We start from the raw sequence: 26,552 nt of genomic DNA, 5'->3' as shown, positions 1-26,552 counted from the left end.
GTCCCACGAGGGTTTGGCATGTATTGATGGTTATATAACCCTCCGCCATAACATCATCGGGCTATTTATGCTACAGAATTTAGACACTATCTGCTACCGCACAAGTAGTTTCTAAACTGATTTGATAACTTTGACCTCAATTTAAGGTGAAACCTCTCTTGACCAAAATAGTTGAGCCATTTTCTTCTTTTCTTTATTTCCTTTAGATTATAGGACCATGAGAATGAAGAGGTTTTACCCGTGTGGCAGCATAGACTGAGGCTCCCTGCTTCACCAGGATATCAGCGATGCCAACATGTCCTTCCTGTGCCACCAGGTGGAGTGGGGTTAATCCACTCTGTAGGCAACAGAAGTTATTGGACAATTGTCAAAAATTTCACAGTACAAATTAAAGATATGCACCTGTATATCACTATTTCAAACGTGCTTTCATCATTTTAACTGTTCTTGCCTTGTTGCCAAGGTTGACATTGGCCTGTTTGGAGATGAGCAGGGAGACCATGTCGGGTCTTCCTTCCTGCGAGGCCAGGTGGAGAGGTGTGACTCCCTGCAGTGACTCAGCATTGGCTGAGGCTCCATACTGCAGCAGGCTATTGGCCACCTCTACCTGGTTCTGCTTGGAGGCTATGTGGAGGGCAGTGTAGCCGTTCTGAAGCACAGACACAAGGAGTGGTCAGAAAAACAAGAACAGATAAAAGGTCACTGAGGATTGTATGTGTGCATTTGGGTTTTTTCTTTTACCCTGGCTGCACTATGTGGCGATCCTCCCTTGCTGACAAGCAGGTTAACAACATCAAGGTTGTTGTGATGTACAGCAACATGCAGAGGAGTCAGGCCATTCTGTAACAACAAAATCAAAACTTCATCAGCATGTGCTACGTTATACATCCTCCCATACATCTGAGACCTTTTGGTTTTATTTACCTTCCCTGCAGCATTAGGGTTGGCTCCTCTCTCCAGCAGCAGCTCTGCTACATCCACCTTGCCATACTTGGAGGCCACATGCAGCGGAGTGAAGCCTTTCTATAGAGGCACCAACAGCAAATGGGACAAAATATTGAGATGACTGCAGGCTCCAGTTCAAAATTAGGAAAATGTTCCTTTGGGAAGGACATGGGGTAGATTATGTAGAATGGATGCCTTACCTTGGTCATCTTCGTCTGCTGAGCCTCCATGTCCAATAGGATTCGAACTGTTTGTGCATGCCCTTCCCGGGCAGCTATGTGTAGGGGTGTGTGTCCAGCTGTGGTGGTGGAATTGGGGTTGGCTTTGTGCTCCAGCAGCAGCTTCACAAGCTCCTTGTGGCCCATCCGAGCAGCACAATGTAAAGGGGTTTGGTCGTCCTGGTCAGGAGAGAGTAGGTGTGAAATGTTACACACTGTATGGAACACCTGAAACACTCCGTCTGCTTCACCATCCAGGAATCAGTTGCTTAACTGCCTTTTTCTATTAACGTTTTCATATATCACCTAACAAAATGAGTTTGTCAGCACATTTACAATCGATGAGGAATCATTTGCCTGTATCCATGGATATGCAGGCTGTGCTGTGTGAAAGCTCTACCTTGGCCTTGGCGTCCACCGGTGCCGCATTCTGCAGCAAAAACTCTGCCACCTCATAGTGTCCCGCCCGTGATGCCATATGGAGAGGAGTCTCCACTTTCTGCTCACACACATACAAACAAACCACACAGTCAGGGCCAACAGTTTAGCAACAACACTACGATGCCATTCAGCTATTTGTGTTGCTCTTGAAATTGCAGTTGAAAACTCACCACATTGGAGGCGCTGGGGGAAGCTCCTTTCTGCAGCAGGATCTTCACGATGTTGAGATGACCCATAAATGATGCCACATGCAAAGGGGTCAGGCCCGACTGTTCAAAAGGAGTGCAGCATTAGAAGAATTGTGAATGGGCTTTTACTGTGAACCCTTTTTTAGATAAATGTTTCACATTTATCTTATTCCCTCCTGATCCCTCACCTCAGTCACAGCCTCTAATGATGCAGAGTGTTTGAGCAGGAGATCCATCACACGCATGTGGTTCTTTTTACAAGCAATATGTAAAGGAGTGAAGCCATTCTGTAAAAGCAAAAGAGAAGTTACGACCACTAAAGGTAATAAGCAGCTATGCCCTAACTGTGCGTCAAAGTGTTTGTCACTGACCAGTGCCCGAGAGTTGGGTTTGGCCCCTTTGTCTAGCAGTACTTTGGCCATGCGGTGATGGCCGCAGTGTGCCGCCACATGCAGAGGAGTAAGGTGGTCCAGTGTGATGTCATCAATCTCTGCGTTGTACTGCAGAAGCTGCTTCACACAGTCCATGTGGTCGCCCTGCGCTGACATGTGGATCGGAGACAGGCCATTCTGCAAAGAAACAAAGAAACAAACAAATAATTGTCTTGTAGCAAAAACAAACAACAGCAAAAGCAACACATGTTTATCTTTGGACGGTAGAATACACACTTGTATCTACGGTAGATGGTTTACCTTGGTCTTTGCCTGGATGGGGGCCCCGTGGTCCAGCAGGATCTCTATGATCCTGACATGACCATTTCTGGCTGCACAATGCAGAGGAGTCAGCTCATCCTGGAGAAAGATGAATGTTAATGATTAAGTTAATGATGTTGAATTAGTGAAGAACCAAAGTCATTAAGCAAATTAAGAGTTGAGGGAAGAGTAGGATAGGTGTACCTTGGTTTTGGCGTCGATCTGCGCCCCTCTGTCCAGCAGGAGCCGTACCATGATCACGTTCCCCCGTCTGGATGCAATGTGCACAGGAGTGATTCCGTTCTGCACAGAGATACAGAAGCAGTTACACACACACACAAGTATAACAGAAAGCAAACTCAAGAGGTTAATGTTTTCGTAGTTATTCCCAACCTTTGGGGTGAAGTTGACATTGGCTCCTCTATTGAGCAGCAGTTGAGCTACATTCAGGTTTTCATAGTGTGCAGCAATATGGAGGGGCGTGAATCCAGTCTGCAAGGACACATCAGGATGAGTGCACATCTCTCTCATCGCCTTTGCACTTTAGAATCACAAAGACAACACCAAACAAGGACACCAAACAGAAATGGCCATTCGTACTGAGCATGTGCGGCACATGTATACAATCGCATCTGCAGCCATCCACAGTTACACCCACACACCTTGCTGAGTACATCAGGATTGGGGTCGTTCTGCAGAAGCACAGCGGCAGTGCGTGTGTCGTCGTTGCGTGCTGCAATGTGTAGCGCAGGGAGGCGGACCTTTCCCTTGGTGCCATAGTTGATGAGCAGGGCCACAACATTTTCATGTCCCTGCTGAAGAGCCACGGCGAGAGGAGTAAATCCATCCTGAAGCACACAGGAGAAGGTTAGAAGGCTGGTTTACTCAGGGACAGAAAATTGGAAAGGTGTAAAGAAAGAGGCTCATGAGAACAAAACAGAATGGAAACACGGCGTTGTCTGGATCAGCGAGGATAGGATTGAGGAATTTTGATGATTTCTCTCAGAAAAACTTCTCTCAATTCTCTGATACCTCAGTTGGAATGCTCTGATTGGCTCCATTCTCCAGAAGAAACTTCACAACCTCTAGATGGTTTTCTTGCGCAGCCATGTAAAGTGGAGTGAAACCCTTCTGTCTCAGGAGGACACACAGCCACAGCAGAGGAGACACAAGCACAGCAAGAGAGAGAGATAGGGAGACGGTCACAGATACACACACGCACAAGGATGTACACGAAAAGGAAACGCCAACACACAGAAATATAGGAACAAAGACCGATGTTAACAGATGGAATTGCAAACGGTTTTACAGTAAAAAGTAGCGACAAGGAGCCTCAGGGTGTCCTGCGAACGTCACCGTGAGAGCAGCACTCAATCTCACCTGCGACTGAGCATTGACATCGGCCCCGTAGTTGACCAGCTCTGTGACCACCTGCTCCTGCCCTGCAAGGGCTGCGATGTGCAGGGCCGTGTTCCCCTTCTGTTTACACACAGGTAGATGAGAAAAAATGATCATGATAAATCCCACATGTATATTTAAAGTTTTTGTGGTTTTGGGACATGTTACTGTGGAGTATAATGTGGTCAGATCTATAAGGTTGGATTCTGGCATTAGATCAAGATTTACACACGGACACTTTTAGTGGGTTACACAAGATTTCCATAGTGGAAACGATGCAATATGTAGCAAAATCTAGGTTCAAATCAGGAACCATCTAAGAATAAGTAATGTAAAGAACATATTTGAGCAGTTTAAGTTTTTCAGGGGATTTTACCTTTGTGGTGGTTTCCAGTACGATTCCATTGTGGAGTAGCTCCAGCACCATTTTGACGTGGCCTTCTTTCGAGGCCAGATGCAGCCCGTTGAGCCCATTCTGAATGAGAGAGCAGAGCAGACTGAACTCATACTGAACAGTCCCAGACACACTATGAACACAAATATCCCCCAAACTTAAAGAAATCCCCACATGTATACACACAAACACATGTAGGCCGTGCCGAGAGAAACAACTCGGGTCATTATCACAGTGACTCACAAACCGTAGCAGGCAAATACTTACACTAGACACCACGCATGCAGTACTCGCAGAATCAAAGTGGTCATTAGCGAAAAACAACGTCTACAAAGGATGAAAATCAGGATGTGAACATTTTCATTTGATTAATGGCGGTGAGAGGAAGAGAAGGAAGAGGAGGAACGGGAGGGGGATGGCAGGCCACTGGTCTCGTGGTTGGGAAGAATACAAGCCGTGTGGAATAGGTCTGACCTCACACAGCCTTCCTTCAGCCGCACAGGACATGTGAGGTTGGACCTTTCCCACACCACTGATATTATTCCTCTGAGTGGGGAGACCACAGCACACCATCACTCTACTGCAGACAGAGGAGAGAAGGAGGGAGGGGAGAGAGGGAGGCGATGGAGGAGGGAAAAGCAACAAAAAAAAAAAGCAAACAAAAAAAAGAATGAGTTAGTAAACCAGTAAACCAATATGACGAGAGAGGGGAGCAGTTGTTTTGGAAGAAAAGAGAAAACACAACAATAATGGGAGGGCGGGAGTAAGGCGGCGTGCTGGTGAGCGAACCGTGGCCGAGGTATCACCTCAGACAAGGAAACAGCAACACGGCTGCCACAGTGAAGCCTCCACTGACCAAACTCCCATCAGACCAACACATCTCACTGTACATTAGCACCGGGACAAACAGTCACACAAACAGAGCAACAATACTCCCGTGTTAAAGTGACGGTCTACAGTTGTCATTCTGTAGCACCAAACAACCTTTTGGATTTAGTGCAGAAATAAAAAAAATTAAAAAAGTTAGTTGTGGAAGTGATTATTCTGTTAAACTATTAAACTTTTGTTTCAATAGTTGATTTTCTTATCATTATTATTATTTAAAGATAAAAACAATCTACTATATTCGCAGATGGAACCTTTATTTAATGTATTTATTACTACTTGATCCTGGGCAAGATTAAAGCCTCTTTGTAGAATTTTTGAAATTCCTAATTTTGCTGCCATCTGGTGGTAATATAAAAAGACAGAGACGCTTGACTGACCACAACAGTTTTAAATTTTTTGGTGGTGTAATCCTCAAGTAAAACAAGTTGTCTGTTGTAGAGCATCACTTTAACTCAAACACTCAAACACACATTTGATGAATATCATGAACAATGAAATGAAATTGTGTAAATTAGGATAATTCATCTTGCAAATTGAAATATTCTGGTATCTGACTTTAAACTGTATTTTCAATCCACGGGGTCTCCCATTATCATCATGAAGGCATTTGCCAGTAATGGCCACTGTATATTGTCACTTTACATGAATTGGGATGCTATTTTTACGTGGAGTCTGTTGTGAGGCCCATGAATAGGCCTTCAAAAATCCAGACAGAAGCATTACCAGCAATAATAACAAAATATTGGGGACAGCATAAGTGAATGGAAGGGAAACCATGACTAAGTTTGATTAATGAGCCAGAGGAATCTCTCTCACACACACACACACACACACACACACACACACACACACACACACACACACACACACACAGTTTTTGGCCATGTTTCAGTATAGTCTGAGGGCAGCAGGCCTAGCCCACTAGCGCTGCCTCTTCCTGGTCACTCTGGGAACAACCGTCAGAGTAAAGGAGGCAGGATGGAAGAGAGAGGGCGAAGGAGAAGATCCTGCCCCATTAAACACCTTCCCCAGACGCCCTGTAAACTCTACCTGTCACCTCCAGCGCCTGATTAAGTCTACCTGAGCATGCTCATGTAGTGAAGTGCATGACTGAGTGCACGGGCGGATGAACGAGCACATAATACAGTGGTCAACTCAAGACACATCATGCACACTGGACACTCAAAGCACATGTATATAGAAATAAGGTTACAACACATGGTGGTATACATGGATAATATTTGAGCAGAATCTAATCAAAATGACTATAAATAAGATTCTAAATGAAATCATATATTCGTTAGAACTCATCCTTTTCTGTGTAAACCGTAGGCTTGATGTAGAATTACCTTTGCTACAGGTGATTTTTCTGTTTACATTTGATCAGGACCAAACAGTGAACAACGACAATGCTTTTCACTGTTTCCAAATGACAGAGAAATTGCTCTGACCATCCGTTTACACATTGTTGTTCTTTTTGGAATAAAAAGTGGGCAGCCCAGCCACCTCCTGAATACTATTTATTTAGTTAGAAGGCAGATACAGAGACAGAAGACGTGGCAGGATTCAACTGATGGTAAATGAATACTAAAATGTTTCTGTTTCTATTCTTGCTGCGCTCTAATACAAAGTACACGTTGAGCTCATTTTTGCCGATAAGCAAAACTGCCCAATGTGAATAAAAAGACAAGAGTTGCTCAGAGGCCGATGAGTTTGCCAGTCAGAAGTTATAACGTCCACTAATTAAATCTGGGCGACGTGCAGCTCTCTCACCTGATTGGCTGTATTTATATCAATGCCATTTTTGATATGATCCAGGGCCTTGTCCAAGTTGCCAGAACGGGCCGCTCTGAGAAAACTGTTGCCAGCATCTGCCTGCAAGTGAAACAGAGAGATGGAACAATAGGGTGGTGGGGGTGGGGGGGATAAGAGAAAGCGAGAGACACATAAAGTAGAGGAATAGAGAGGGGAAAATGGAGAAGGAGACAAAGTTAGGTTTTGTTTTCTTTCTTTTTTTTTTTAGATAAAAAGCGTTTTAAACACTCGCTACTGAAAACGTTCAGCGGCGAGCGATTACCCATCAGTTTTCCTCTCATTTCATTCCTCCCCTGGTGTTTTGGAGAGTGCAGTTTGAAAGTCGGCATTTTCACCTTGAAACTTGCATGTTAGAGGTGGGCACGTCAGTGACGTAACAAAGACCCCCCTCTGAGTGCAAACTGGTCACTCAGCTCCATTAAAACCTTGAAAAATTGTCCAGAAGTTTATCTGTTGCTCTGTATTCAGGAGATAAGGCAAGTGTGATAATACTGGCGTTTCAGCTCTGTGTCCCATTCTCTCAGGCAATGTGTGTGAACGAAGGAGAGAGAAATAGACACATGGAGGGAATGAGAGAGAGAGAGAGAGCGAGAGGGAGTCCTGGCCCCCCGACCTGGCACAAGGCACATCTAGTGTTTTTGTCTGCGTTTTGTTTGTGTCGGAGGGCTTCATACCTCTCCCAGGCAGCCAGGGGTGCTGCTGAAACGAAGGATCACTTATGTGGCACAGGGGGGAGAGCGAGGGAGAGAAGAGGAGGAAAAGCCAGAGCTACCTAGGGAGAACCACAGGGAGAAACTCAACTGCGGCAAACCATGCACCTTTGAATTTCATCTACATAGTCTCTTCTCTCCCCGTCCCCGCCCTTCATCATCCCCTCTCTACATCTGACCAGTTATCTCGAAACGCTGGTCAGGAAAATCCACAGCCGTCCAGCCATTTAGTGAAAGCTTTTTTACGCAAAATGTTGTCATCACACACACACCAATGAAAAAGCTTTTCTCAACTTCATAACACAGTGCTTAAAGCCTTAAAGCGATCTATTGTGACAGGGTTGTTGGTCCTCTTTTGACAGAGAGGGAGCGAGCCTAAGTAAGAAAAAAAGAGAAAAGATCCGCATGCCTGGACTAAAGGCCTAGCAACAAATGACACAACACACACTAAACATGACACCAGTGGCACAGCACTGGGTAAAGAGAGAGGTCACTTAAAAAAACAAAAATAATTGAAATAAGTAGGGGCAATGGCAGCAAAACAGAAAAGTTGCTTCCAGCTGACTGAAGTAGTAAAACAGTGTCTGACAGTCTGTGATTCTTGTTCCTCGAAACTGGTACAGAGAGGGAAATTCATACAACGGCAAATTTTCCACTTATCAGATGAACTTCATGTATCGTATGCAGCATCCTGTGTGTAAAGTAATGAATCCTGGGCTTTTGTGTCAGTACACCGACTCACGTCGAGCCTCAGAGTCATGATCATTGTCTCACACACTCCTGTCTGAAGAGACACGATCACCCTGAACAGCAGCATTTTGTCATGTAAATCTATATAACTTTACAGTGTGTGTTAACATTTTTGGGGGGGTTTCCATAAGATTTGTATATCCTGCAGCATATGTGTGTGTGTGTATAATTTAATGTCACACCTTAGAGTGAGGCTTTCACAAAAATATTCTCTGAATATACTATAGAAATGGATTTCAAGTTTCAGAATAAAAAAAAATTAGACCTCTTTCACGCTGTTAAACTTGTATATATTGTGAAGGTAGGAGCTAAATATGAATATTAGAGGGCACAGGCTAAGCAGAGAGCGGCAGAGTGTTGTATGAGATGTTTGCGCACTCTGCCATGGTGAGAGGAGAAACATCCTTTCATCAGAGTAGAGGCAAATAACAGCTGATGCAAAGACACCCACAACTTCACATAACATACGTGCTCTCAGCTTGGTGGCATGGTAACACCGCAGTGACCCTGACAGAGGCCCCTCTACAGGCGTCCCGCCCCCCCCTGGACTCAGACCGCTGCACCACTGAGGCAGCCTGCTTGAAGTTTACCAGACGACAGAGACACACACACTATAATCCCCCAGGAAAGACTCGAGTGAGGTCGCTGGGTACAGCGGATTTTCTCTTTTCTCCATGGTGAAGCTCTCCAAGTGGTCTGCCCTGCATTGTCATGCGTCTGCATGTTTCTGTGTGAATGTGTGTGCGTCATTCAGTGTGTGTGTGTGGTGTGGTGAGATAAGGATGCAGGGGAACCACACCCATCCTCTAACTTGGACGTAAACAGGTACAGTGCATATGCACTAACAAAAAAACAGAAAGACGAAAAATCCTCTGCTACGTCTTGCTGGACTCTGATATGGTTTAGATGAATTAGTCCCTCTCTATTGCCATAGAGAGCAGATATGCTTCAGGCTCTGGGGCTGAGCACAAAATAAGCAAGCGCATTAATCATAGTGTTTGGAGCAAAAGAGACAACACAATAACCTGTTAAGTAGCTATACGGTAATATCATCACACACTGTCCTGCAATGTGCATGCGACTGTCCTCGGGCTAAGACAGTGCCAGGCTCCTCATAATGACGCTAACAATTACCAAGAATTCACAGAAAATCCTCTCCTTTTCTCATTCTTATCTCAGTTTTTCTTTCATGTTGCCTTCTTTCCCTTCACCATCCCCTGCTTCTTACGGTTTCTCTCTCTCCCCCCTCGCTTGCCTCCTCGACTGGTGCTGCAGCAGACAGAATGACATCACCCCCTCGCTGGTGGACTGCAGTGTTCGAAAACTCAATGTGTACATGCAGTTGTATGTATGCACGAGGAGGAATGCCTGAGACCAACATCCCGGCCGCGAAGATCGTCTGCGACGTACGACTATAGACCTGAAGAATCATTATCGTCATGAGAGGTTGATCGCGTGAACAGAATCAGATTGTGTGTGTTTGGGACAAATAAAGACAATGCGAGGCCTGAACAGGGAGGATGGGATACCGGAGAGTAGAAAGCAGACTCTGACAATCTTAAAAACTCAGTTTGTGATCTAACCATAAAGATCAGGATTTGAGAACAAGCTGCTCCCGAGCGGACTTGACAATGGTTGTTACAACTTGCAGATTCTCCATCTGCGTTAAATCTCTGTGTGAACCATTTCCTTTCTTTGCAGTGGCTGTGAGCAAACTGTTGCAAGATTACTTTTGGATGTCTGAACCAGGACTATTTGCAATAGACAATGCCATCGAGAGACATCTCGAGAGAGAGAGAGAGCTCTTCCACTGAATGTCAAAAGGAGAATCTCTCCGAAAGATATGGATCAATTACCTGCTTCAGAGAATCTCAGATTCTCTACTAAAATTGAGACAAAAACTCACGACACAGAGAATCTCTCTCACTCACATACACACACACACACACACACACACACACACACAATGTTGCAGACACAGCACCAGGTGCAAATCATAAATATTTTAAGTGCCACCACAGCTCTTTGCACACCCAGCACAGAGGTGAAAATAAGGTGTGTACATATGTTCCGCATGTCCTGCTTAACTTGCAAAAATTTCCTGAACTATAACCAACATACATTGTGCAAGAACACCAAAGTATGCCTGTTGTTTTGTCCTGCTAAACACAAAATGTACTTTAACTAAACGGTGTGATTAGACAGTTTCTAGATATTTGAGGGGAACACTGATCAAATGGAAATTCCTGCAGAGTGCTTAAACAGCTATTTCATCACCCATTTCTGCTGACTTGCATTTGCTCCAGAAATTGATTTTCCATCTCTGTCCATTTTTTTCTTGGGCCTCCATCTCTGCTTTCATCGTTCAGCTTGCTTGATGAGGTCGAGCAGGCGGTGGGCTGCTTCCGGCTACAGAGATGTAGTAAGTGTACAGTCAGTCCGACCGAGACCCGTGGGACTGCTCAGCTATTGACACATTTACAGGAAGCAAAGCAAGCAGGGCCACTGGGATGAAGCTGCTACATTCCCCCACTCAACACTGTCTATCTGTATGTAAATCTGCCTCTCTATCTGACCATTTGTCTGTCTGCTTCGACTCCCTGGATGTGGCGAAGCGTCTTGTCCCATTTTTACTATTTACTTTCTCACACTCCCTGCCTCCCCCCTCCGTATCCCACTGTTTGTCCCTTCCCTACTCATTGTCTCTTTATACATTGCGCTGCTGCAGCCTCTGCGCCTGTAGATGAGATTGTCATGGTTACTGTGATCTCTTGTGGGGATGACAAAAAGGGTGAAAGCCATAGGGTGGAGGTAGCGTTTGACACCTATGGAGCCTAGGATCAAGATATTGTAAACATCCCGTTTTACTGCACAAGCAGTTACACAGAATAAAATCATTTATGAGGACTGAAAGAATTTATAAGAATATTAGTGACTTCTGTCCATATAATGGACAGATCTTAAATCTATCAAATTAAAGTCTAAAGTAAACAAATGAACTTCATACAACTAATGTCTTGTCCATTGTAAATTCAATAACGCTTTAGTATCGCACCTGCTGAAATAGCTACAGAAATTAATGTTCAGGCATATTGTGAGATATATTTGTGCATCTTGAGTGTTTCTATTTCTATTCTATTTCTATGATACAGCACTTTACCACTCCATTACATTTAAGAGGAGCCAGCTACATCTAGTTGACTGGTGACCATCTCCTATTTACCCAAAAAACGTGATTTGCTTATGAAATATGTTTTCTTATAAGTTAAACTACTCCACAGTAAAACTAAATCCTGTTTTTTTTCATGCTGCATGTCGATTACTCTTACCTTTTCTTCTTTAGACACTTTAAATGTGACACTTCATGACAAAAACAAACTTCAAATATAAGATTTGGATGTAAGATACTTCTCGTTCTTCTCAGTCATACAAAGCTGTCTGACCATTTGAACTGGCGGTTGGCGAATTCTTCCTGTAAATTTACTTGAAATGTTGACTTATCTTTTGGAGTAACAAAAGAAACTCAACAATGCTGAAATACAGCAAGAAATGGAATTCTCAATGAACTAACTTTAGTGACAGCACTGTAAATTGACTGCAGTTCATCCTCAGATGGATAAGCTATATAGACAATAGACAACATTTCTACAAGTTGCATCATCTACAGAAAATCTATTACGCCAGGTAAACTCAGGTAAATACAGGTAAATAAAAATCCACATAGCAGGGCCATGTCGTGTGTGGCCTGTGCTGCCATCACCTCTGCTGGTTTAGTAGATTAAGTAGTCTATAGTCTTTGGTGAAGTCACGCTGAAAGCATCTCATTAATTGACCCACTAACAAGTTTACTGACCTCTAGTTTACTTACCACAGCTAATCCTGGTTGACACCATACAATCTCAACGTCAAACAGAGGAACCAATAAAGTAAATAACCAGATAAAGGAGGAAAACAGAACACGATACACACCCCCACAAATACGCACTTAGACTAATCTTGAATGCACACGCATCATGACTTTCAAAGATACTCGCAAGCAAATCAAGCTCCGTCCCTGTCGGAGACTCCGGCACAAGAGTTTGGTCATTTGAGTGTTTGTGTTGGTAAGCAATGATATATTTGCTCTTTGCATTTTTGATTAAAATTGTAAGAAGTTAAAAAAATGACAAATCATTTTCAAATTAAGTAAAATCATTGTTAACGTACATGTCCATGACCCGCATCTCTTTCTGCATCTCTTTGCCTGTCTCTCATTTTTCTTTGTCAGTGTCAATCTGAAAGATGAGGGAATATTCAGAACCAAACACAAGCAGTCTCTAAAGCGGTGGATATGAATGGATGGAGAAAAAGTTTTAACAAAATAGACAACGAGAAATACCAAAACAGCAATATTCATGTGCTAGAGACTAAGTGTATGAAAGAGATGGATTTAAAACTGGGAACAACGCCAGTGACAGAAGTCTTGGGTCACCAGCGTCTGATGAAAGGATGGTGAAAGGATAAAGACAGGGAGCACCTGCATGTGGTTTACCGCTGAAAAAAATGTCAAAAGTGGATTTTCATTCATGAACAAAGCATAGCAAAAAAAGACAGCAAGAAAACGAGAGTGACGGAGAAGTTCACGGCTAGAGAGTGAGATGTAGACGGAGGAAGGTGAAGAAGAGGAAGAGAACAGCAGAGTTTGTGGTACTCACTCCAAAAGTGACGGTCTTGACTGGCATGCCTGTTGGCCCTCCACTCTCTCTTTCTTACGTTTTCTGTTTCTCTCTAACACACAGCTGTCTTTTCTGTTGCCCCCTGCGAGTGCTGCGGTACAGGGCAGGCAGACCCCCGTCCAGCGTAAACACGAACAGACTACACACACACACACACACACACACGCCCAGACGCACACACACACACACACACTTGAGTAAGCATGGTGGGTGGAGAGACTGGGGTGGGTAGGGATGAAGGCGTCGGGGGCCCACGGGTTTATCTCTGGAGGAATGCTGTCTGTATCTAAAGACACACATTTCACACACTACCAAAAACAAATGTGTACCCCATAATCTCACCAAGGGTTTCCTGCCTACAACCTGACACGTTTTTTTTTCCATTCTATTCTCACTTAATATTTCTAACTCCGTCTCACTCTACTGTACCTTAAACTCCTTTTATTTTTCTCTAATCATCTTATTTCTTGTTCTGTTATCCTCCACCACACTCTATGCTCTGCTCTCCACCTCATCTATCCTCTTCTCGTTTCAGGTTTTGTTGTTCCCAAACACTCTGTCACCCCAACTTTATCCCTCCTTTCTCCTGTCCCTTCTTCCACACGTCACAGCCGTCTCTGCGTCTCCTGTATGTTTTGTGACAGTCAGACAATCATTTTTTTTTCACGGACCAGGCAATACCAGAATAACCTAGAGTTACTGTGGAGAATGGGGTTGTTTTTTTCCTGAGTGGGTCTGTTTCGGTCTGTGAGGTGACTTACAGTGACAAAGCCTCTGGTGGAGGGGGTGGGGGGGCTGCCACCGCCCCGTGACAATGGGCCAGACACGCGGAGTGGGGGAGAATGGAGGGGCCAGCCTCTGAAAAGGCCCTGCCTCTTTTAATAAAGCGTCCGTCATTCCCCGCTTGAAAAGGCCTCCTTTTCTCTACCTCTCCCCTCCTCTCTCCCTCTCCTGGCTAAATGCTGGGAAAAGCACATCGATGCCAAAACCATGCAGAGAGATAAATGCTTGTTGGAGAGGGGAAGGAGGGGGGGTTGTAGAAAGAAGGCTACGCACTACTTAGTGCCATTGGACCGTGACCTGGGCAAAAACATCACGTGGGACATCTCTCCTGTCCACAGTATTGAGTTTGGACAGTGATGAGAGCTCTGCTGCCAAAGAATGCGAGGCATGGGTGTACGGACACTAATGTCCATGAAGACATGACAAATTATCCTGTGGTCCTCCGTGGAAGGGGACTGCAAGTCACATAAACCTCCTCTGGCTCTGCCTGCAGAGGAGGCTCCTTCTCCTCTACTCATCTGAAGAGAAGAAAGAACTTATCAGGTCCTGAGTGATGAGAGCTTCTTAAGGTGTGGCATAATCCAGTGAGTGAGGACGGAGTGGCGTTTGACAAAAGTCCTCATCCAATCTAACGCGTTCCTCCACTGCGACTTATGAGCTTCACAGTACAGAATGATGCACGAGCCGAGTTCCGCTCTAAAAGGTTGTTTTCACATTCGTCTGTGGAAGGAGGGAAGTTTCTCTATGCCCACATTAAATCCGAATTTATTGTTTTTTACTGTTCACACATGACTGAGTAACAAAAACTAGTTTGGAGGCCAATCATTGATTTTTTTCTCTTTTTTTTCTTAGGTCCAAGATTTTTCATATAGGTTAGGTGAAGACAGAAGGAGTAGATGTAATTCAAGGTAACAAAAACAATAATTGTATTTTGTGGACAACATATCAGGCACCAGTCATCCTTCAAAGCAAAATATGTGTACAAATTAATTTATGTCCGAAAAAAATATTTAGGAAAGACAAACGTGATCAGACCTGCATATGATGCAGATGGGCTGGAGTAAAGCTCACAGCATCATGAGTATTTAAGCTGTACTTCTGCGCCAGCATACATCCTAATATATTCTCTTGAATAGTCAGGCGTCTCACTGTCAGGGTCTGTGGCCCAGTGTTGTTTCAATTCATTATGAAGCGTGGGCCACACTCCTGCTTTTTTGTAACCCGGTTGATTTAGGTTTGGTACAGACGTGCCCTCTGCACCCTGTGTCGAGCCTCTCTTGTTGGCAGGATAAAGGGCTACAGCCGTCCACGTGTGCTGCCTGCGGTGGTTTATTGCCTATGCCCCGATGTCTCAGAGAACAGAAACTATAGGTGAAAAGATGGGGGAGGAATCAACATAAACACTAGTAGTCTGTCAGCTGTCTTTCTTCAACCTGTCACCTCCTTTGCCCTTGTCTGGCCCCTATTCTCTCTGCCTCTTACACAGTCGCATGTAGCTTAACACCACACAGAGGAAGCAGATATAGATGTAAGGCTTGAGTATCAAATATAAAAGGGACATCTGGGTGTCACAGATGAAAATCACTCATCCAACACCTGCACCTCAAAGTGCGCAGCACGTGTGAGCTCAAGCCGCGATTCTCAAGCGTTGTTTGATGCTTCATTTAGCCCATTAACAAAGTTTATGGGAGGGAAGCCAGTTGGGGATCATGTCCATCTCGCTGCAAAAACTGAGCCAGGTTGGTCAGTTTGACTTGTCTGTTGAGAAAAACGTTATGGGAGGAAAGCATGAGACTCGTTGTGCTGTTCATTCTGCTGGCAAACATCCTCACTGTCGAGTAAAAAGAAGTACCTGGGGCCTTGCTAACAGCAGGAATACAGTAGTCTACACACTCTCCAGGCCAACAGGGGGAAAGCAGCAGGAACGGTAATACACATGGGAACTGGACGTGATTCATTTGGTTCATAGGGGGCAATAACTTCACAGAGCCTTGTTTCCAAAGCAGGAAACATCTGTAGGATTATCAGTTGAAAACTAAACTGTTTCATAGTTTATTCATTTCAGAGGTGATAAGGATGTTACTACGATGGACCTTTAGTGGCAGTGTAATATTCTGCAGTGTTAGTCTGCACACGCACGCACGCACCCACGCACTCACACACGTTTAACAGCAGCTGGTGTTAAAACTGCCTTTTACTCTCCAAGGCAGTTTACATATCACGTCAGAGAACACATTGTCTCTCAGACAATTATAGTATACCTTTCACACATACGGCACATCAAGAAGCCCTTAAACATGCCCAAAAAATGCACATGTACCTCAGTGACAAAGGCAGACTGACCTGTAGAAGACAAAAACTGGAAGTTAGAAATACTCAAGACGAGGGAGGAGAACAGAAAAGATGAAGGCAATAGAGAAGAATGACAGCGGCAATATGTCTGTTCCGGGTCAGACTCCCGTTCATCTTCATAAGTGGAGAGGTAGAGATGGATAAATACAGAGTGAAGATGTGCAAGAGGAGAGAGAAAGCATCACAGAGAGACTCTGTCTTCACAACTCTCCACATTGTATCTACATGTACTGCAAGTAATACCTGAGCACTATCTGAGAACCCAGACTCCATAAAAACGATGGCTAGAACCATCAGTCACAACTGGGCTCGAGTCAGCATCAGACAGGAACCGAGCAGCCGGACCATAATTCAATCATCTGGTTAATACACGCAGAGCTGAAGTGGCCCGAGTTTTCAGACTCTATTCAGACCTAATGTGTGATGAGTGATTCAAACTCCAGTAGGAGCTCGACCTGCCACAGTCAACATGACACCGTTGACGTGGGACATGAAGCAATTCTGAAATGTACAGCAAAAAGAAAATGTCTCCCTACTGTGTTTTTGTGTGTTTATGGTTTGGGACTCTAAAAGCTACAGAAATAACAATATCGCTGATGATTTCCAGCCAAGAAATAGTGAGGTTAGCAACCTTCTCTCAGAAGAGTCGTTCCCTTTGAATATTGAGTCTCTGTAAAATTGGATTTCCGGAACGATCAACAACATTGGTGCAATATCGTGACTAAAGGGGGAAACCCACTTCATTTTATTTTTAAGGAAAGGCACAAAACCATTACGTTTATTGAAGGTAAAATATATATATATATATATAGTGTATGCTTCTAAAGCAATAAATACACTAGAACTAGAAATCAATCAACACTGGACAGATTCAGATATAAATAAATGCAAGTTAAAAATATAACTATTATAACTGCAATCAACAATTAAATAGAATGTGTTTTGTAGGCAAGCCTGTATTTTTGTTAGCAGTTAATAGTTAAATATGATAGCACTGTAATATTGACCTGGCTGATGTACTGGTTGGCTCTTATGCTGATACCTCAATGTAATCTTCATGTCCAATTAGATGGCACCTGTACTGTAGATTGTGGGAAGAATCACCAAACAAAAAAAATTGTGAAACAATGTCAGGTTCTTTACCAGAACAAACGTTGTGGGTGTCCCTACATGTCATTCAAGGTCCTTTACCATTCTACATATTGTTCTCAGTGCGCTAGCTTTCAAATCTGTCAATACACTGTATCTCAGATCACAGTCTGTTTACCAGTTGTATGGGGACAGTGGCATTTCCAAACCTTTGTTTGGGCTTGCCTCAGGGCAGCACCAGCCTCATTTCTCACCATAAAGAGCGCAGGTAGAAAGGAAACAGGCTGGGGATGAAACGATAAAAGACAAGAGGGATGGAAAGAGCTAAAGAGGTACATGGCACAGCGGAGAGACGGGTGGGTGTCTCCAGAACCTCACTGAGCGTGTGCCACAGTGGATGTGAGTTCAGTATCTTTCTCCACAGTCGTGTTGACAGTATGATGGCATCTTCATCTGCACAGCTTTGCTGAGTCAGATTCTGATCCCTCTCTTGCACACACTTCCTATCATCCTGGTATCTACACTGTAGCTGCAGAGTGGCTGTCTGCAGCAAAGAGGGACCCATTCAGACTTCTATGTACAGACAGCTCTTCATTAACAAATGTTTCTGTCATGCTGCTCTCCACTTGAACAGTTAATATTTGCTTCCTCAATGGCCAGATCTGAGATTGACGTGGAAATAAATATCGAATATAAGCAATCAAGGGAGATGCTCTCATGAATCAGGGAAAGGGAAGTCAAAAGCAAGATGATAAGACTGATGCCAATTACTCAAAAGGCCTCCATTCAACTACTTTAACACGCACACACATTCAAACTCTCCCTCACAAATACACAGACACACTCATGTACACATCAACACGCACACACACATCCACCTACAGTGCAATACATGCAGATGCATAGCACACACTCAGTTATGGTCAACACGCGCGTATGCAGCTCACAGCAACCTTCCATATAGAGGCATACAGTTGAGGCAGCGGTATACTCAAACTGAACAAGGTCGTGCAACTCGTCATTCAACCATGTTGGGAGGCCAAGTTTATGTGTTTGAACTTTTTAGGTAAATTTGTGAGGATGTGAGGAGCAGGTTGTCATCGACGCAGGCAAATCAATAACTGGAGGCACAGCAGACACTGAGAAAGCAGCCTGATAGGGCCAAAGGGCTCATTTTCACCTGCATACTAATAGTTCAGGTCTAAAACATAAATATTTCTGCTAGCATTGTTTTAACATTACTGTCAAAATTAAATTACAATGCCCTTCTCTTGAATTTTGTCTGCAACACCCTTCTATGTTTTTTAAATAATGTGCTGTTTTCATCCAATTTAACCTAATATGCACCCATAGGTCCTGGTTGTGGTGGCACTAATATTCAGTTACGATTACTCCACATAAATACATCATCATTGCAACACCACAAACCACCAGTGTTTACCAAAACAAACCCCTATGTTTGAAGTGTAAAGGTGATAGGCTGCATAACAATTAAATACGATTGTACCTTATTAAAAAGGCTGTTTTTAGATGTTAAAACAAGAGAAAACTGGAAATGACCTTTGAAATCATAAAGTAAAAACATAGTTCACACTAGTGCTAGCAGATAATCTTGGAGAGCCAATAAATGTGAAACTGGAAAATGGTAATTTTTTTTAATTGCCCATGTAAATCTGGTAGTAATTCTTAAACCGTTGACAGTAATCAAATGAAAACATGAAAATATTGCAGGTACATGGTATTTGATGTTCCTGCTCTGCTCTATGCTGAACATGAACCGTGAGGGTTTAACGTGAAAATGTTGAGCAGACAGAGAATCTGCATATGAAACACAGAGCAGATTCGTCCGAGCCATTGTTCAGATTTTTTTTTTTTAAAAGACTCTTTTGGCCCAGTTCTCCTGGCAGCCACTCAGGTCTTCATCACTGCTAATGCGGTCAGGATGGAAGCTGGAATGTGGGAAATATTCTAGAGGACTTGGACCTGGGCACATTTCTGCACCTACTGTTTACACACCAGGCCAATCTGAACAGAGAGACATCCAAAGGTGTTTTCTATCGCTTTAAGACTTTCTGACCAGCACTTCTTTTGGAGTATACTTGCACCTTTATCATGCACTGTGCACATTCATCTAAAACACATGCAAATGCACGCATGCATGCACATTGATTGTTGCTCCACTTCCCCTCTCTCTCTCTCTCCTTTTTTTTTCTCAAGTCAACACAAAAAAACTAAAAACGGATGACACTTAAAAGACCCTACGATTTCAATGGAAGTGGGAAAACTAATGGTGCTGTTTAAAGGTCATCCATAGCAAAAACTGTCATATAAACTTATTTAGAAGTTTTAAAATGTGGAAGGTTAAAATAACATTAGAAATGTGAAATAAAATGGTGAGTAAGGTGAAGTACAAGTAGTAAAAAGATATAATCTGATTTTAACAAGTGGGAAATTCAGGACATGGCTTGATGGAATGATTTGGCAGCTGACGGAAAAGTTCAATGCATCGTCACATGGCTTTGTGACAATACAAATACATCTCTACTCTCTTCTGATAACTATCATCCTGAAACAAGTTTATTGGATTTTGCTGTTCAGTTTGAACGTGTAATATCCACACAACTCGTTTGCTCATACGACAAAAGCAACACAATCTCACCCTCTCATGGGCTACTTATGACAAGTTTGTACATTTGTCTTTGTGATATGATATCTTGTCTCATTAGTAAAAATGTGCTGGGAGTAAAATATATCCATTTCACAGAAGTTGGCATAGCGATATTAACTCAGTTTTTACCTTCTTCAATTTCATGTAAATTATTTTTGAGTGAAATTTCAAAATTTTAATATGAATCCACTTATCTAGAATAATTTTAAATCCAGTAAAGTGAACCATCACTGCACACAGTAGGTGTGGTTTGCATTTCTATAGCAATTTAGGTTATAGTTTCTTTGGACGGCTCCATTGAAAGTGTTCTTTGTAGGCCATATCGTTCCCTTGAGGAGTCTCATTGCTGCAAAAAGCCAGAAAACTGGCATTTGTAATGGGTCAGCAAGACGAGGAGAACCCTGCTCTCCTGTCTCCTTCCTAAACTTGGGGTCTGGCCAACTGAGACATTATTACTCGACTTTTGCAGTGTTGCACAATGGCAGTAAAGCCCCCTCTACCTTTAATCTGCATTCTGTAAAGCTGGTATCAGAGACCCTGGGACAAAAATGAGAGTTACAAAATCTGAATATGCCGTGGCCTTTCACATGTAAATTAAACTCTGCCCCCCTAGCCGAAACAAATTACAGCCAACTGCTGGTGGCTGGACATGAATGGGCTTCCTAATGTAGTCTGCATCTACAGTGGGCTGGGGAGCAGCTGGAGCAGCGAAACTGAGACGGGGGAGAATTTATGTGACAGTGCAGAGTGTGACAGTTTGCTTTTTTTTCATATTGAGTCTGCCATGCAGCCGCACTGTGACGAATCGGGCTTGGCTCCCTGAGCATCTGTCTCCAAGGACTCACTGAGGGGTAATTAGAGCTATGGGATGATAAGGGATATTCTCCAGGCCCACTAACTATTAATGATGGCAAAGGGGACGGTGCCTCTACACAGACCTCTGACATCTCACACTTCTGTGTTAGGGGAGGGGGCGGGGTAGAACCGGGCATTTGATGAAGCGTTAGATTTTTGTGTAAATGAAATCAGCCCTCAGGGAAAGAGTCATGGTTTGTGAGACCAGTTTGAGAGGTTGTGAAAATTTCAATCACTGAGCTGCTCGGCCAATCTGCATGGTACTAAATGCTTTTGGATTCCGACCGTTCCCAAAGCTGAGAACAATGAAACTTAGCTGGAGGGAACTTATTTTGTACGTTACAACAGCTTTGGCCATTCAGTTCATCTCAGTTAGCATCATTTTTTTTCCCCAGCACATTTATTGCTAAGGTCTCTTTACTCAACAGTCAACCGAGTTCAAGCGTGTAACAAACACGAGCGATCAGACAAGCAAGAAGTAAATAAACCTCTGGGTTGGTAAGTTTATCTGAAAGTGAAAAGAAAGCAATTGTAAAATGATTACCTTAACTGTCTGTTGTAAACAAATCTATAACAAATGAAACATTTAAGCTTTAAAATTTCATAAGACAGTTATAATTATAATTCATTTGTTCACTGTTGGTTTTTCTCGTTTCACCAGTTTTACAGATGTCAATTTTATAATGGAGGCTTATGGATAAGACCTGTCACAGACCCTGTGATTGGCCAATTAAAAAAACTGGTGGAGCCTTGCGCAGCAGTTAATATCCCGACTTCCAACCTGTTCCACCGTGACCTTCGTTAAATGCTAGTCGTGAGTTGTGCACACACTTTTACTTTGCAGTGTCAGATTTTTACTTACAAATGAAGATGTCTAGATAACTGTGCTAAACAGTCTGCAGGTTTGATGCATTATTAGATTTCATTTATTATTCTGGTGAGCAGTGGAAATACAAAAACATATTTTTGTAAATGAATTTGGGACATCACAGGAAGATGTTTAAAGAAAATGAGATAGCTTTCTAGTAATCACTAACTAGGGAAGGTGACACCGTGTTGTGGGATTTGGTTAATGCTGCTGTTGTTTTCCACTGCTGTGTTGGCTGAGGGCCAGCGAGGGGGACTGAGCTCATAAGGACGATCTATCACTGCACCACTTTTCCTCTCTGTCTCTGTACTTTGTATGTCTCTGCTCCGACCAAGCGATCGCCACATTTCCTTCCACAAACCTTCTCTATACTCAGTCTACTCTCCTGTCGACCTCTATGTTATTGGTAAACCAGTTTGGAAACTGAAAACTGAACATTAGAATGGGTCTAATGTATCAACAGGATTGACTCTGTAGAAATAACAGGATGATGTTTACAGTACTGACAAATAAATAAACTAATACAATATTATCTTTCTCCCATTCACCCAAAATGAGACAATGAAATTCAAAGCAAAAGAGTAAGAATACAATTTCCCAATGCATACACAGTCATGAGCATCACCGAGGGAAAGACAATCCTCCATATTGTTGTGTGTTGGGCCAATGGCCAGGGAAAACTGTTGTCAATGATGGTTTACACACTTGTCCACTTGCCTTCTACGTGTTACATTCATTCAGTGTTAAATATTTTCAGTCATCTTTTTTAGTTACATGCTCTTTTTGACTCTGCACTTTCCAATGGTTTACAAAACCAATAATGCTCCAGAGTGTTTGGGGGCAATATGGAGATCGGGAGAGTAGGTTTAGGAATTTGACATGAGCGGAAGGGGGAGCTAGGATTTGAGGGAAAATCATCAGGGGCTTCAGTCGTCTGGAACAAGTTTCCCAGCAGCTGTATTGCAGCCCAGATGAGCTCACCTCCATCGAGTAACAACAGGTTTAAGCTCATCTGTAAGATAGGTGCAATAAAAACCTTTGGCAAACGTATCCCAGACTGTTTCAACTGATAAAAAACAGACAAAACACAGGCACAGAACATGACAGCAAACACGGACACCGGAGAACAAGACACAACTGCCACAATACACAACACTGACACATTAAAGGCGCCGGCAAAGACGGGGCAGAACCACAACATCTACAGCACTCACCAGGAAAACCACAAACACAGACTGAAGCACAGACAGAACACAGACAGACATTCAAATCGGATTTCATACAGAGAATAAAGCCATGCAAGGACGGAAACAAAGCATGCACACATACACACTGGTAAGTATAAAGAGGTTGACCCCCCTAACCCCACACACACATTTCTGCTTCACTCTCTCTCCCATAAAAACACACACACCTTAATTTAATCCTAAATACGAACACAGTGGTACAAATGACACAAGCATATTTTATAAATCTGAAGAACCCACAGGAAAAATACTTCGGACTATTGTCTATTATCACTACTGTAAACCTGTTTTATGTGAAATAAGAATATATAAGAAGAAACTTGAGTCTATGGATGTTACATCAAAGCAATACTTTGCCCGTGGACTCTTGCCATGTAATATGCTGCTTGTCAACATTAATTTCAGAGAAATCACAGACCCCGATATAGATGTAAATATAGATACAGATACACACTTATGTTACGTATAAATTTGTGGAAGTAAAAGAAAGGACGCAAAAAAAATCCAACTAAATGACAAAATTAAAATCAGCAAGTTAGTACAATACATCAAGCAAGGACAGGAACAAAGAAAAAAGCTCCAGCCTGATCCCACGACACCTGACTGAATCAGCTCACAGCACAACAGAAACACTAGAAAGTCAAAGGAACCAGAACTACGATACCATACGCAAAACACAACAAAAACAAGAGAGATAAAGATAAAAAACAACAACAACAGCAGAGCAACAACAGTGACAAAAACTTTAAGTGACAGATACAAGATGGTCATATATACAGAATATATATACATATAGATATATAGATAATTTCCACCACAATATATAGAAAAAGGAAAAGCCAGATATACGTGTTGCAGATATTTACTTCATCATCATAGTGCCATACTCCTTGGCCATCCGGCATCTCAGAGCTCACACTACTGTCCTGATCGATTAGCCAGCGATGCACGGCGTGGGCCTAAAAGGACATACGACATAAAGACAGAGCCCAGTTAATCGCAGCAGTGAGAAGCAGAGCGATGGAGAGACAGAATAGAAAGGGGTAAAAAAGAGAGGCGGGGTGGAGGAGAGCAACAGAGCGGACAGAAAACTATGGCCAAGGGAATGAAAAGGATTCAAAGAGGAACAGGTGAACATTACTTATGAGATATAGTTGAAGACAGGGTGGAGGAGGGAGGGACGGGAGGAAGAGAGCAGGAAGAGGGGCCACCCTACCCCAACCCAACCCAACCCAAACCCAGCCCCGCCCCATCCAAACCCACCCTGCTTGTCCACCCCAAACTCTCTCTGCAGGAAACAGGTCAGGTTAGGATGAGTGGTATGAGAGTGGAAGCACGGTGTGGGGCACGACCATCACACATACAGTGGTGATCGCTGGGCAACGACCCACTGATGCTGATGGAGGAGAATCTGGTGCTGATGGTTTGTGGTTCACAGATGAATCAGCTGTGTCTCTGTGGAAAGGACTACACAATTGAGTCATTCATATCGCGCTGGTGCAAATGGCATCCGGACACAAAATGTAGTGTACTTACCCAGAATTCACATACAGAAATGTGCAACCACATGTGTGCAGTACAAAAGACACAACATAATAATATTCTTTAAATCAATAACACAGAAAGAATAAAACAGAGTAAGACTGAGATACTTTGAGAAACAGCGTATGCACAGAAGAATCAATGCAAAGAATCAATTTTTCTTCCTAACGCATGTACAGTACGCAAGTGGATGGCATTGAATATACAAAAGGCTCGACAGGAATTGTTGAAACAATACTGTAAAAACTGCCCACAAAGGTCTGTTAGCTCTAGATAAGAAATGGATTTTTTTCAGAATGGCCCGAATGTCTGCTCCTCTCAGCGAATCGGACAGACAATAAAACAGACAGACATCACCCAACAGTCCCGCTGCAGACAGACAGCCAGGCAGACTGTTACATATCAAGTCTGCTCAGACTCCCTCAGCTGAGATTCAGATCTAACATATACTGTAGAGTAGCCAACTCTATTCCCGGTCACCCTGAAAAACACACACACACACACACACACACAAAACCCCATCTGTTACTCTTGACTGATGTCGCGTCAGCACCAAAAACAACCAAACGCAGCTCCTTCTTGTGACACTCGCTACCCCGCTGCAGCACAAATACCCGTCAAAATCGGCACTGGGGTAAAGTCGCAGAATCAGAGGATTAATTACCCTGTCATGGCTGCTACTGCACATTTACTATTTGCTTTACACCATCAATTTCAGAACTGCTTGTGTTATATTTTTAAGATGCAGTGATGCGGACTGTCACACGTTCACCTTGCAAAATAACATTTATTTTACACTGAAGGACCATTTAGCACAAGAAGTGATGAGTGAAGGAGAAATCGGTAGAACGTGTCCTTTAACACAGAACATGACGAGAGAAAGTGAGGATATAGCAATTGCATGTTTCAGGGACAAGGCACGTGTATGTACTGCATTTGTTAGATTAGTTTGGGAGATATATAGTCCGACCATGTATATTGGCTCCTTTAAACGTTATCCTTACTGCATGTAAGCCTAACGAAACTTTTAAGTTTAAATGTAATCTTAAATACTAACGTGAAAAAAAGTATTTTAAATAGATGAACAGACAAAATGCAAGAAATCCCTAATTTTTCAACACTAGTGAGGAAATTTGATCCCCATAAGGACAGAGATACAAACACAAAGAGGGAGAAGGGGCTTCTGTGTCAGGTGGTGTGTCCGTGAAGACAAATGCATTAGATGCTAAACACATTGCAGGGAAGTGGAGGACAATATACAGAAACTGTGGGAGTCACCTCAAGGGTACAGTGAATCAGACGGTAGAGGCCAAAGCCTCTGTTAGGACACCCCAAAATAGACAACACGAGCAGAAGGGGGCGACTAGAATGTACAACCACAAAGCATTGTAGTTGCATATGCTATCAATCCTCTATAAAAAACATTCTAAGTATAAATTTACATTTTGCATGACCTTCATCTGTGAGAAATACTTCGTAGTAACACTGTGCATGTGAATGTGTGTGAAGGGGGTAGTGTATGTATGTGTTTATTTGTGTTTGTGTGGGTGTGGGTGTGTACGTGATGCACAGCGGCGTCAGTCCTGAGAGTTTGTGGTGAGTTACAGAGCGTGTCAGCTTAAAAGAATAATTGGATTAAGTAGCAGACGGCTAGTGATGACAGGGAGAGAGGGGTGAAGATTTGGTGGAGGAGGAGGTGGGGTGGAAACAGAGTGAGGCAGAAGGGGAGAGAGGTGCTGATAAGGGTAACAGGCTATTTTCTGTGGAGCCTGTTGGATCCTGAACAGACACCCTGAGGGAACTCGAACCATTACGCTGTCGATTTGAGGGATAAAAGGATTAAACTCGTAGTCTCATGACAACTAACTAGTACTCTTGGCATTTGGGCCTACTCTACATCAAACTCCAAGACAAGCATAGGACAACATATGAGTCATGTACAGCAGAAAAGAAAAGGGACATTTTGTCCCTGCCTACTTTATGGGCCCTTAAAC

At 43.1% G+C, this 26,552-nt stretch overlaps 1 protein-coding gene across 1 annotated transcript in view; it reads right to left on the bottom strand.

Moving 5' to 3' along the window:
- The window catches only part of ank1a (ankyrin 1, erythrocytic a), a 76,736-nt gene that overhangs the window by 25,706 nt on the left and 24,478 nt on the right, over positions 1 to 26,552 (bottom strand). The window contains exons 2-19 of the mRNA XM_035639146.2: positions 23,883 to 23,975; positions 6,938 to 7,039; positions 4,259 to 4,357; positions 3,865 to 3,963; positions 3,517 to 3,615; positions 3,147 to 3,332; positions 2,878 to 2,976; positions 2,689 to 2,787; positions 2,485 to 2,583; positions 2,164 to 2,361; positions 1,981 to 2,079; positions 1,775 to 1,873; positions 1,564 to 1,662; positions 1,146 to 1,343; positions 925 to 1,023; positions 742 to 840; positions 452 to 649; positions 239 to 337 (exon numbers count right to left, since the gene is read on the bottom strand). Coding sequence (XP_035495039.1) covers positions 239 to 337; positions 452 to 649; positions 742 to 840; positions 925 to 1,023; positions 1,146 to 1,343; positions 1,564 to 1,662; positions 1,775 to 1,873; positions 1,981 to 2,079; positions 2,164 to 2,361; positions 2,485 to 2,583; positions 2,689 to 2,787; positions 2,878 to 2,976; positions 3,147 to 3,332; positions 3,517 to 3,615; positions 3,865 to 3,963; positions 4,259 to 4,357; positions 6,938 to 7,039; positions 23,883 to 23,975 — 2,163 coding nt within the window. The remainder of the gene's footprint in view (positions 1 to 238; positions 338 to 451; positions 650 to 741; positions 841 to 924; positions 1,024 to 1,145; positions 1,344 to 1,563; positions 1,663 to 1,774; positions 1,874 to 1,980; positions 2,080 to 2,163; positions 2,362 to 2,484; positions 2,584 to 2,688; positions 2,788 to 2,877; positions 2,977 to 3,146; positions 3,333 to 3,516; positions 3,616 to 3,864; positions 3,964 to 4,258; positions 4,358 to 6,937; positions 7,040 to 23,882; positions 23,976 to 26,552) is intronic.

Source organism: Scophthalmus maximus, chromosome 19 (genome assembly GCF_022379125.1).
Source record: "Scophthalmus maximus strain ysfricsl-2021 chromosome 19, ASM2237912v1, whole genome shotgun sequence".
NCBI lineage: Eukaryota > Metazoa > Chordata > Actinopteri > Pleuronectiformes > Scophthalmidae > Scophthalmus > Scophthalmus maximus.
This window is presented reverse-complemented; position numbering and strand designations above follow the sequence as displayed.